This window comes from Beta vulgaris, chromosome 5 (genome assembly GCF_026745355.1).
Source record: "Beta vulgaris subsp. vulgaris cultivar EL10 chromosome 5, EL10.2, whole genome shotgun sequence".
Taxonomy (NCBI): domain Eukaryota; kingdom Viridiplantae; phylum Streptophyta; class Magnoliopsida; order Caryophyllales; family Amaranthaceae; genus Beta; species Beta vulgaris.
In genome coordinates, this window is record NC_079206.1 from 12,349,951 (window position 1) to 12,363,740 (window position 13,790).

At 36.6% G+C, this 13,790-nt stretch overlaps 1 protein-coding gene and 1 long non-coding RNA gene across 6 annotated transcripts in view; one reads left to right on the plus strand and one right to left on the minus strand.

Moving 5' to 3' along the window:
* The window catches only part of LOC104892830 (uncharacterized), a 51,177-nt gene that overhangs the window by 29,679 nt on the left and 7,708 nt on the right, over window positions 1-13,790 (minus strand). For all 5 annotated transcript variants that reach the window (XR_007274552.2, XR_008969358.1, XM_019249507.3 and 2 more), the window contains exons 7-13: window positions 9,993-10,137; window positions 9,719-9,856; window positions 8,985-9,066; window positions 6,318-6,622; window positions 6,101-6,214; window positions 2,179-2,438; window positions 100-336 (exon numbers count right to left, since the gene is read on the minus strand). Coding sequence is in view for 3 of the 5 variants with exons in the window: in XM_019249507.3 (XP_019105052.2) it covers window positions 100-336; window positions 2,179-2,438; window positions 6,101-6,214; window positions 6,318-6,622; window positions 8,985-9,066; window positions 9,719-9,856; window positions 9,993-10,137 (1,281 nt within the window). In the remaining 2 variants the exon portion in view is untranslated. The remainder of the gene's footprint in view (window positions 1-99; window positions 337-2,178; window positions 2,439-6,100; window positions 6,215-6,317; window positions 6,623-8,984; window positions 9,067-9,718; window positions 9,857-9,992; window positions 10,138-13,790) is intronic.
* LOC125497583 (uncharacterized) lies at window positions 332-11,588 on the plus strand. The gene is made up of 3 exons (XR_007274553.1): window positions 332-554; window positions 9,471-9,551; window positions 11,081-11,588. It is a non-coding gene; the product is annotated as an uncharacterized LOC125497583 (long non-coding RNA).

A 13,790-nucleotide genomic window follows, 5' to 3' on the forward strand; every position in this document is an offset into this window, starting at 1 on the left:
TTAAGACAGAGATATCCCATATTAGATATGACTTGTAGAATTGTAGTGCTCAAACACAAAGAGTACATATAGTCCATAAAATAATATGGAATCTATTACCAATATGATTAGTAAAACGTTAGCAAATTTTTCAGCAACATGACAGTTCGTATGTACTAAGGCATTCAACTCGGCTTTTGAACCAGCTTTAAGTTCTGCTTTAAAGTAATTATCAGTGCTTAGCTGCACAATTTCAAGCTCATGAACCAGGCTCAAGAGCAACACGAGAAACTTCACAGGTATCCACTCCCCCAAGCTGCTTTGCTGGCAGATGGTGACACCCTTTTCTTCAATAAACTGTGATGATAATTTCACAAACAGATTAATCTATCAGAAGATTTGCAGGAGAAACAAGTCATGTCCAAAAAGAGCAGTATCATCATCAATCCATCATCAACGTGCTTAAGCTAAAATCTATTTTCAACTTGATTTGATAATAAAGCAGCTATAGAAAACATCGTATTACAGAAGAAAGAAGCTCAAGGAAAGCAGTCCAACTATTTCCATGGCATCAGGTAGCTTTCGATGCTTCTTTTCATCTTCTAGGTGCTCTACAAAGGTACAAGTGCACAGCTTAACTCTACGAGAAAGATATGAACAATAACAAGCCACTGAGTTACCCTTTATATTATAGACAAACAAATCAAATTTCCATCAGGATATGCCCACAACTTATAACCCCCCTTGAAACAAGGTTGTACAAGCAGAAAAACAGACGGAACAACAAAAGAGCCTTCGCGTTTAAGAGATAGTACAGAATGACAACATAAAGTTTTTGGTACTCCACCAAAAAGAGGTCACTGATGCAAATGAGAATTTTGAAACAGGAGTTGCAAGAGAGCAATTTAGTAAATTAATGAAGGAAATGGCAATGAGTAGGCAGGATAACATTAAACGGTAAAGGGATCCAATAGACAAGCTTTCTTAGCATACAGAAAGAGTCAATTCAGATCTTCAGGAAAACTATATTCTCATAGTGGAAAATTACCTAAATGCGTCAAAAATTAGAGCAGCAGAAGGAAACATGAATACAGTAACAGAGAGTCAAAAGGAAACGAAATCATCAAAACAAACAAACAATTGAATAGTTTGCAGAATATCAGAGAGTTTAAAACTAGCAAGTGAATGAAGCATTATTCTTTGAGAGAGAAAGTCATAAACGATGCAAGATAAAAGTTGTGATTTAAAAACTATCAGCATATATAAAAGTTCAAGTGAAAAGTGAATGAAACATTATTATTTGAGAAATAAAACCATACAAGTTAAAAGTTAATATTTAAAGAGTATCAGCATATATAAAATTTCAATTGAAACTCAAAAGATAACATGGACCAGACAAGCATTTGAAAAAGCATGAGGTGCAATAAACAATTGAAGGTCCTGGAGCTTAGGTATAAAAACAAGCCCTGAAAGCCCGTGACTTGGCAGAGTGAGGCACACACTTTCTATATGAAATATGGTTATTGACGTAAACAGTATTGCACACAGAATCACATATTAGAGAGGTAACCAAAATAGAGTGATTGACTTTGAGAAAGTATTGCACATAAGACCATACGCTATTACAGAAAAAAGGATTACGAGATTTTATGATTTTTATTTTATAAGTACTTGAAAAGCAATTAATTCAAATAGGAGAATGATTGGTGCCTCTATCACCTGAAGTGCCTCAAAGTTCCCTGGAAGACATCATCTTATACACTGTGTGCCCTGGTATCTCAGGGGTGCTAATCTTAACAAAGCGAGTCCCACACTGTTTGTTCTCCTAGAAACAATTTATCCCTTATGACCAGATTTCCCTTAGAAAATAGATGGCCAAGAAGGAAAAAGAAATTTGACAAGAATATACGAACGATTCAAGCATTAAAGCAAACACCCCCAATCAGGTCCTTTCAGAAGCAGAACGTCAGCAAGGTGGGATGGATGCAGCCATGTCCCAGAAAATAAGAGGATGTTAAAAAAAATGCTTCATAGTGCATAATTAACAATCCAGTATTAGATGAGTTTCTTTTCACACCCAAGGTATACGATTCGCAACCCCTCCCCCCCCCCCTTCCAGTCCCAAGCTCCTCACAAGAAAAAACAAAAGAGAAGGTATGCTGAGTAAGATAATGATTTACTAAAGAAAAAAAACACCACCTTAAAAAGAGGTTCAAGTTGGTGTTCTTCCTCTACACGAAGAAACAGAACTCTCGTCCATCTTTCTGCTTCAGCGCACCATGCAACCAAGTCTTCGTCATCATAATGAACCCCAGCATTAGAAAAGTATTGAGTGGTAAATCTTCTCGGGAAGTCACACAGACCCTGTGTAATATGCTTATTGTAACTCACGCCATTTGCAGCACAATTCTGCTTGTTATTTCCTGTAAACCATTCCTGAAGTTTCCTCCTTAAAGAACCTACAAAAATAAACTACAGATTAGAAAAATGAAATTCATAACCAGAAACAATCTAGCCATACAATGATTGCAATCTCACTCTCAACAATCATATTCATGGTAAGCGAAGACTAACAAAAACAGAGGGATACAAAGCTACATAGGCAGGTTCCAAAAGAAGGGAAATACAAACACCCTGTACAAGGAACACAAAAGACAGTAATCATTACGACAAACCTTGAAATCTAGATCCACGTCGTGTCAGATACATAGCACAAAGCTATAAGAAGCTAGTCACTATCTAAATGGCTAAACAATCTCTAGCTAAAGAGCTAAATCCCCATCATTAAATAATGTTGTTTGAGGTTGAATATCAACCAAATGCTGATTGTAGCAACAAGACATATATCATTCCCCTCAAAGAAGGTAGTATCCAAAGTCCAAACCAATCAATCAAGGTTGAAAATTTAGGATGGTGAAAAAAACATCGTCTGGATGGACATGAACATATATCTTTTCCCTCAAAGAAGGTATGTCATCCTTCCATAATTTGATGTTTTCTTCCAAGAGAAATAACTTTATGCCATCATGAAACTATGAGGACCACCAAAACGTAGATTCTTCCACCATCAATTTCCAGGTTCCCACAACAGCATTTTCTTAAATCCATTTCACCATACCTCTGTGACCTTGGAAATCTAGCTCCCTGGCATTCCATGATATAGCTTCATGGTTCACACTAGCCATTTACAATATGTTCTTTCCTCTCCAAAGCTTTTTTTGTCAGCCTTACTCTCAACTTCCCTTTTCTTCCTGTTAGCTTCCAGCGAAGTCAGGAAAGACATCAGTTCTGCCTCATGACCTTCAATGGGCAGCTCCATTTTTGTGCTAAGGAAACCAATCTGATTTAGAACCCAAAAGGAAAGCTTCTATCCTATGCTGATTGAAATATGCTTCTTACAGGATGAATTTTCAGCTCGATTTGAAGCCTCAGCCAAAAAAAAAAGGTAGACATTACTATAAGAAGAGAATAAATTCTAAAAGCATTAAAAATATATCAAACACAAATATATAGCCAAATGTATGCAGATAAAAACTTTCAATCAATGGACAAGGACACCATAACTGAATGAAGGCTTTATACTTTGGCTTCCTTTTGTCTGTGTAATCCTCTTCGATAAGTTATTGCATATAAATACTCATTCCTTAATCAAGTGGAAATGAACAGGGGAATCCCTCACAACGCTATTAGCAAGATTTAGGAATATATATCAAGCTGAAATCCAAGATTTTCCCCAGCAACATGCACTATCCATATGGTGAGCAGGTTCTTCCTCTAGTAACCTAGCTGAAATCCTCCCTCGTCTCCTCCATCAAGTTCTCTAAATACACCTTTATGAATCTTCGACCTTTCCCATGTCACAGCTATCACTGTCCTGTGTGGACATTCAACTAAAAATCCACCATAAAGTCTTTATAGGCACAAAACTAATGAGGCAACGAGAGCACTTTGAGTTCATTCTTTCACTTAGGAAGAGAATGTGCTTCATCATCCACCTTACAAGTTACAAGGCGACAAGCTAGATGCCTAGACTTACCCACCATATGATAACTAGGGTATTTTGGTAAGGTCTGAAAGAACCAGAACAGAAAAAATATAGCTTACACCAGTTAAGTTGAGGTGGCCTGTACTTGCAGAAGGATACAAGGGGCCTTGGATTCAGGATATCTATATGTTTGGTTAGTGGCAACTATTGCAGCAAGGATCACATTAATTTCAGATGTCAAAGCCCCTAGTCTCTCAACTCCTGAAAGCTAAGAATTTTCCTAAGAATAACTTCTTGGAGGCACAGGCACCAGATGCATCCAACTCAAGTTATACATGGAGGAGCATATGAAGGGAGATCTTGCAAAAAGGGATAAAAGGGACACAAAATGGTCTAGTATAGTAAGCAAGTGGCTGTCGCAATTAGGTCTTTTAAGCAAATTTTGGGACCCATCAGCGTATGAAAATCGACCGATTGCAGACCTTCTTGACTGGGATATGAGGGCCTAGAAAAAGAGTGCCCAAGAGAAATTTTACCTCCCATTGGAGTGGATATGATTCTACTCATTTCAATCATTTCTGCTCGAGTGAAATTGGGCCTACCTAGTATACCATCGGGCTTTAGAAAACAAAATGGAGGGTAATCGCTTTATATCGATATCCTCACCAGAGACTAATTAATGGAAGAATATGTGACGCATCGTCCCAACAAGAATTTATATGGTAAACCTGTAAGGAAATTTAACACACAAGTGCATTTGGCAGAGGAAGTCATACAAGAGAACAAGTCCTCATTGTGCAGAGGAGAGGAGAATGACATGCACTCCTGCATGATTGTAATCTTGCTAGACATATCTCAAATGCTATAAGCCCAAGAACCACTTTAAAGAGTCTGAAAAACGAATGATAGACTGGTGGGCATGAGTTCTGAAGTCACAAAAATGGAGGTTCAAAAGGAAGTTAAGAAATGTGCTGTTTTGACATGAGAGTATACTGAAGGCCAAGCAATAAAATAGATAGGTATCACCACCATGCAACACAATTACACAAATGATCAACAAAATCCAGGAAGCACTGCAAGAATGGATTAGAGCATGAACACTTCAAGAGTGCACGGCGCACGACCATCAGTCCAAATGAGAAAGCTCTGCAAGACGGTTATACCGAGATGCAGACATTATGAATGACCAACTCACCAAGTTTGGAATGGTAGGCCGTGACTACAATGAAAATGCTAGCATAATAGGCCCTAAAGAAATTAGTGGCGCTTGACAGTTTAAACAAGCAAATGTTCAAAAATTAAAATGGACTCTAAAAGTGCAAGCAATGGAAGATGCAGGTGTTTCAGTAGAAGCAGACGGTGTACCCAAGAATGCTCAGGCTAATCAACTCCAGAAATGAGGAAGTTCTTTCGAGCTTGTTGGTGGCCTATTGTTAAGAGAGCAGTAAATAGGTTAGCACATTATCTTGCAAATAACTTGTCAAAGAAGAAACATTTTCTTGCTAATATTCCCTCAGTGTCATGGTTCTCCATTTCAGCAGTCCGATTGCACAAAGCACTCTTTCCTTTTTGTGGCAAGAGCACGAATTTTGTTAGAATTCTAACACTTAGACACTGATTTTGACTCTAGTTTGAGGACCCTCATGTGTAGACCAGGTTATTGGTCGGGTCAGGCTCAGTGGGGGTCGGAAGCGGGTCGGCTCATAAGAGGATCGCCTCATAAAGGGTCGGTAGCGAGTCGGGCCAAACGGGTAGTAGGCCGATAGCGGGTCAATAATGGGCGGGTTGGCAAACGAGCAAGAAAAACAAGGAATAAAGAGGGTCAAAAGTGATTTTAAGTGAATGTGAATAAAGCCTTGTCCAATAAAAGCCCTATAAATTTGACCCTAACCCTTTAGCCATTGGATTACCCTGTCCAATAACCAGGTCTACTCATAGGTATGGTGTATACCCTGTAGTGTCAACCAATATTTAGTAATTGAGTTAAGCTTAATCAAGCGTCTTTCCTTCCCAAGGAAAGAACAAAAGGAAATGCAAAATCAGAAGAGAGATAATATCAGCCCAAAGCACGGAGAACGGAGGGGAACGGCTGAATATACAACTCACAAAAAGAACATATCAGAAGTACTTTCTTACCGCCACTATCAATAAATTCACGTGGCAAGGCTGCTATGAAGTGCAAAATTGTCTCAAGGGAGAGCTCATCAGGACAAACTAGTGAAACAGCAGCTTCTATCACTTTCTCGCAAACTGATACATAACAAAATTTCAGGTCAAAGGCAATAACAGAATAAAGGATTAATATGCATCATGGCAATATAAATTAAAAGGTCAGTAATGAGAAGTTGTATGCCTCTGAGACGGTAATTAGGATTGAAGTGTGGTTTGCTATTCTCAATGATAAACCTCAGACTGTCAATTAAGTCTGCTTTGACAGCACAATGTTGAGTTCTCGGAGACCTTGTTCCATTTATATCAGATAAGCCATCAATGCATTGTTGGGTTCCGCCAGTAACAACACCATGCTCCTCAGCTGCAGATATCTTTGAAGATTCACTTGCAGAAAAGATGCATTCAGAGAGACTCATTAAACCAGATCGGCCAAGAGACTGCTGTCTTGCTACAGATGCTAATTTGATAAGAAACAGAATGTGTTCCCTGTGAAACAATTAAAAGGATTTGTTATATGTATTTGACAATAAAATGCAAAATTCCACATCATTACCCTATTGAGACAGTCAGGAGTCAGGACCATCACTTGATCAGTAAGTCAAACTATCTTAGATTTGACAAGCATCAAATTTTTAAATCATCATGAGATTTGAAACGATTTGGAGTAAGATTTATTCTAAATAATTTGGGGAAGTTACAATAGCTTAGCTACTGCATAATATACAAACCAAACATTTAACTTGATGCGCTTTGGTGGGCAATATCAAAGAAGGGGTATACTATGTAGGTTTATAGACTTAGCTGAATATATGTATCGACACAAAAATAAAAAAAGTCTGGAAGGAGAATTTTTCTGTTACGATTAGACTACGATACTACACATGAGATCTACATTTAGTCCTTTTCTCAATGCAGCAAAGTAATATGGGACTTGAGATCTGCATTAAGTCCTTTTCTCAAAGCAGCAAAGTAATTATGGGACTCTTATAATGAAAAAGACTGAATAATAGATTCTCTTCCAACCTTAGCATGTAGAAAATAAAGAGACTCCATATGCCACACATGGGCTATGTGTTGCGAGATCATCACCCAGATGGGTTAACAACTGTAAACCTGCAGCCGATATTATTAAGTACATGATCTGTAGACCCAGATTGATCAAAAAAACTTGTATCAACATAGGGATCTAATCGTACCCACGTAGAACCGGCAATAGAATTGTTTAGGATTGCTAGGATCGGTTAATGGATCATCCATAGGATAGTTGATGATCATAATCAACAATAGGATCGCTAGAATCGAGATCCTGAAACGGTTTTAACAATCTTGCTCATAAGGGGGGAAATAGACCTCTCTTAGCGTGTTAAACCCTCATGGCTTGATCTCATAATAGATAAATAAACATTTAGGTATTTACCCACAGGCCACTATTGAGGCCTGAGGCCACAATAAAATATCAAAAAAAAAAAAAAAACTAAAATGCATCTAAACATAGATGAAAAAGTATGTGTAATTGTGTTTTCGATCATGAGCTCTCAATGCTCTACTTCTCCTAATTCTTTGACCTCTATCTCAATGCTTCTTTGTCCCATAACAATCTCCATCCTGCACTAGAAATATCACTAGTTTCCTCAATTTATGATCCAATTCAATGCCCATTTCCCAATTCAACGATTTATTATGGACATTTTTTGGGCAAAAAATGTCCAAAATGATGTTTATGCCTTTACGGTACATAGGTTGCATTTTTTAGCAAAGTAGTTGTGACTTGTGAATCATTGACTAATATGCAATATACTACTTAAACACCCTTATTTTGTTGTATTTAGCTTCTGTTACGAGTTAACTTTTTCAAATATCATGTTATACTCCATTGTTTTTGTAAAAACTTGACAATCCTACGATCAGATCCCACAATTTGATCCTGCAAGGTGTTCTTGTTCCAAAGTAGAATCATAATCTTTTATTTCTTTTGACGGGGTAGAATCCTAATCCTGATAACAATGCTTGCATCACCATTTTCATACACCAATTATAAACTTTATCATCCAATCACTGACGGCATTCTTGGCCAGGAGTGGAAGAGGCCTTGTCAATATGAATTCGTCCACTTTAGTTGAAAAAAATGTAAACTCGCTTAAAGCATTTAATATTGAAACATCAACTTGAGAAAGTTAAAGGTCATCATGAAATATCATTCCAAGTATCTTTACCAGGGATGAAAAAACGTATATCATTTTACCCCTAAGTCTAAATTATCTGAGTTGTAATTGAAGAGGAATAATAAGATTATGAGGTATAGATTTGGTCAAGCCTCGAGGTGGAATGAGAAGTTTTCATAGCCTGTTTGGTCCTATCCCTAGGGAACTTTAGTTTGACTCGCTTTTTTGCCATACTAAGCATATCATGTTTTCTATTACCCAACTTAGGCCCTATTCTTTTAGGGCTGAACTAAACTGAAGTGAGCTGAGAGCTAAACTGAAATTGTGAGAGGGAAGTGGCCAAGCTGAATTGAAGTCAGCTGAACTGAAACTGTGCCCAAAAGTTTAGGGCCTTATAAGACTAAAAATTTCTTGCCATCTTTGAAGTAAACCTCATGTCTCTACGAAGACATCACTTTTCTCATCTCAAGGGTTTCAAGGTATCTGAAACATGTTCAATATGATTTTAGCAAGGCAAATTGGAGAGTTAGCGTAACAAATTTCCATGTGCTCCTCATGTTCGTATATGACCCCATGAAGAAATCCTCACTTGATCCTCACTTAATCCTCACTTATTCCTGCATCAGAATACTTATTAAGATAGCACAGATTGCAAGCCGGAAACTATAACAAAGACTAATACGTACCTCCCACACAGAGAACTAGAATAGTGGTAGAAGAACTTGGAAGCCGCTTCTATAGTTTTCGAAGAGTGGACTCCTTTCAGACCTAAAACAAGTATGCAGAGAATATAAACCTTCCAAAAGATAGATAAACATATCATTTATGACAGGTTCCATGATTTTACAGAAATTGAACCAAAATTTCCAACAAGTTTTCAGTATACAAGTTACAAGCAATAAAATGTCAGACTCAGAATTCATAGTATATTGATAAACTGCATGAATTATCAGGCAAATAGAACAGAAAAGGCCACAGCCTATATTATATCTTGACAATTGCCAACAAAGTCAAAGCACGTTATTCCATGATGTATTATTCTTGAACAGTCTATATATTTGATGCAAGAGGACAAATGAAAGTTATTAATGCATTAGCATAAACTAATTTTCCCTATTAATAGTAGGAAGATAAGCATTTATTTGAGGTGCATCTGAAAAGCTTACTTTCAGGGACAAGGATTCATCGACAAGAGAGCACAATTTTCTAAAAACTGCTCAAAGGCTGACTCCCAAGTCTCAACATCGGAAGTGGTAATATATATTTTTATACAAGTAGAAGTCATTTTAGATTGCTGAAACGTAAATTGGGTAGAAATAGGTACTGACTTTCAAGTTTCAAGTGCCAAGTACATCATGGAAGAACAGTTTTTAATAAACAGGTACAATTGGAAAAAATGAAGTAATTTAGGTATACAAACCAAAATCTTTGTGGTGAACTGGATCATTCAGCCCTTGCATAAATGCTCCAAGTAAAAATTCCTCCGGAAAGAGTGCTTTGCAGTTTCCCTGATTCTTCCATTCAATCTCCAGAAACGACTTCATGATCAGGCATCTAACTGAAGTATACAAAAGAAGGCAATTAATTATAGAGGAATGGATAACTACATCGATAGGCAAGAATCTCAACGCATAAGACTGCTCTTCAAAGTGCATAATTTAGCTGCAAACAAAAGTTGAGTAATGCTTGCTTACCATGAGGATTATCATGCAATAGTCCACGTTCCCATAAAATAGCTATCCAGTCAAATTTGCCACCAAGCACATCAAATTGTGGATTCAATGGTTCAGGATCCATGAAACTTCCATGGGAACCACAAGATCGAAGTAGAAGTTTAATCTGCACATGTGTAAAAACTAAAAACAATTGAATTCTTAAACAGCTGATCCATTTTTACAGGTAATGAATCTATTATAGGAACAGTAAACGAAAAAATCTGAAAGCTTAAAACAAGGCCAATTATGCAGTATAATCTGTGAAGAATGAGCCAGAATAATGTTGCCGGAAATTGGTTGTGGTGAAGCAATGAGAGTGATGCTTCTTTTTTTGTTTTTTATTTTATTTGTTGGTGTGGAAGTGTGGGAGCTTGAATGCTTCAATTCTTCAACAACGGCGTCTAATTAAATAAGTACTTTCATAAGAATTACTATGTTATCATTTTGGTCGCTATATTATCATAAGAGTTACTTTCAAGATGCCATTAATTACCAGTACAAATAAAAGTTACTATATTATTATTTTGGTCACTATGTAATTTCAATTATTGTTTTATGAATGTAGTTCCATATAGAATTATCAGAGTTACTAACTTACTAATACTGTCATTTTGGTCACTATGTAATTTTAATTTTTCTATTTTTATAACTGTAGTTACCTATACAATTATAAGAGTTATTTTGGTCACTATGTACTTTTAATTGTTTATTATGAGTATAGTTACCTATACAATCATAGGACTTATTACCATTTTGGACACTATGTACTTTTATTTGTTTAATTTTTATGACTATAGTTACCTATACAATCATAAGAGTTACTATATTAGTATATTATCATTTTTGTAACTATATGATTTTATTAGTTTAATTTTTATGATTGTAGTTACCTATATGATCATAGGAGTACTATATTATCATTTTGGTTACTATGTTTATTGGGTTAATCTTTCGATTTATTTTTTTCATAGACGTGAGATCCTGCATTTTACTAAACATTCTAAGTTTGATGATGATGATATTGATTTTGATAATCAACTGAAAAAAGTTGTTTATGCTCCAATTAGGCGTCTTCCACAAGCTCAAATAGTTGATGCTTTGGTGTTGCCTGATATGAATGGTTTTGGGGCGATGTTCTTGCTAGGTGCCAGAATCCAAGTCTAGAAGGGTTGATATTTTTAAGGATGTTGAACAGATGAGGAAGAAGACCATTAAAGAGGAAAAAAAGAATATTAATGGTTGATGACAAGAAAAAGAAGATAGCAGATGAGGAGAAAAAGAAGACTAATGGCTCATGACAAGAAAAAGAAGATGGCTTCATTTATGGTTTGGATGTTGTAATTAGTTCTCATTTATGTTTTCTTTTTTAAATTCATGTTTTTAGGGTCACTATGATATAAGAGTGTGGCTATGGTTTTTTTCATCTCTCAAAATATATAGAGATCAAACAGAAGACAGCACATAGTTACTAGTATGTAGATTATCTTATTATGAATTTGATTACTTAGCTTGATCTATACTAAATGTCTCATAGTGACCTTTTTATCGAGATAGTAACTGTGAATTTTTATGAAAGTTTATGAGCTTTTTATGTTCATGCAAAAGGTGAAAAGGATAAGGAGAATATTAAAGAGACACTTTGTGTCCCTATGTCATTGATGGTGCAGCGATGCTAGCAACTCTTCATCTCCTCCCTTGACTGAGTCAACAATTCACACATGTGAAGCCTTTCGTCCACACTAACAGGTCCACACAAGACTTCTTTAGGGGTGTCTCTCTTACAGTAAATTACGAAAGAAGCCAAAAACACCAAACCCTTAAATTCAGATATATCAGCCAAACACAGATAAAGGGAAAGAGACATAATTAATCATCCCTCAAGCAATCTAAAAGACCTGCAAGCATCCGCAGTCAAGTGCATAAGCTAATGCTAAACGGAGAGCAATTTGCAAATCCATTCTAATGTCCTCCTGAACCTGGATGGGAAGAGGTAATGAGGAAAAGATTGTAAGAGACCCTAAGGGTGCGTCTTAAAGTACTTTTGTTGCTGAAAAATATCACAAGCTCGAACTTGATGAGCCACATTTATTCGCAACCCTGACAAGAAACATTCCAAGGCTATCCTCTAATATGCTTTAAATACACCAGACTTCAAAAGGCCCTCCAACCAAAGAGTCATGACATTGCAATAGCAGTTTAGAATAAAAGTGGATGTGCAAGGAACTACAAGCTTCCCCTTATTTAGGACTCTGGCATTTTCTAAATTTCCCCTCTGACACATCAGTGGCAAAGCATTGAATGGAAGTCTTGCTGAAATTCCTTGTTGACTTGCTTTGTTGGCACCCCACAAGTAGTCACTATGGTGCCTAATTTAACCACATTAGAAAATTCACCAAACGAGTCATCCGCCACCCTATTTGATGGGTGAGGTTTGTAGTGTATGTCAAAGTCGAAATTCATGAGCTTGCTTACCCAACTCGGATACTCAACCCCTACTTCAGGCTGCTTCAATAAGATTTGTTTGATGATGAAACATGACCCAATAATTAAAGTCATCATTTTGGATAATACTTCAGGCTATAGCCATGAGCTCCATGTCATGTCTGAAATTTAGGAGCTCCCGAGTACCAAGGTTTAACAGATAGAGCAAAAGGATGTTACCCTTACATTCGTACAGCGCCAAGCGCATAAATTGATGCATTGGACGCCAAAATGAAGAATTGTGTGAAATCCATCATAGCCAGATGGGTACTCAGTTCATGGCATTTATAGTTGAGTAAAGGCCTCGAAGGCAGCAGTAGTCCACCCAAACTGATCTCTCCTCAAGACCTGAACTCGTTGGGCATCAGCAAGGCTATTTGAGCATACCCCACTATGAATTTGCTGTAAAAGGTAATACCCTCTCAAACCAAGAAAACCCCGCAACTCCTTCAAATTTTCTACTTATTCGCTGCTACACCAGCAGCATATATTACATAACCTAAATAAGCCACCTTCCTCTTACCATATCCCACTTTCTATATTAGCATACAACTCGGGGGAACTAATATCTCCTGAAATCAAGGACAATTGGTGGTCACAACATTGTTGTTCATCCATACCACATATATCCATATTATTGAAAATCACCAAAAAAGACGTTGCGTTAGCTGCAAGAACGAACTAACTTATTCATGAAATGTACCATCCCGTATTTTCACTCCTAATTTTTCGCGGATATTTACCCTCAAATATTTTTTTTACGTTAATAATGCAATGGTTTATTTCTAAAAATAATTATAGTCTAAAATATATCTTTGTGAACTTCAGAAAAGATATATTTATTTAGTATAGTAATATACCTATTTAGGAAAATAGATTACGTATTTTATATTAAAATTTGAGCATATTATATTTAACGTTATTGTCGCACATTTGGACTTTGGACCGTTTGGGTAGCAATCGTAGCATAAAAGGGTCTGAAAATCAGCCTTGGAGGCCGACACTTTTCAGGATTTTTGGAGGAGATTTTCAGAGTTATTAGGATATGTAACCTCCTCTTAATCTCCTTATTATTGCCTTTTAAATAGGGATGTGAAAAACTAACCCAACTCGTTTACCAAACCCGAACCCAACCTGAAATAAGCGGGTTTGGGTTGAGATTTTTGACCCATTTAAGTAAATGGGTTGACACGACTTACCCATTTAATTAAATGGGTTAGGTTAAGGTTGACATTTTCAACTCGAAATTAACCTGCTTTGACTTGTTTAACTCATTAAAATATAAATTTTCTGAAA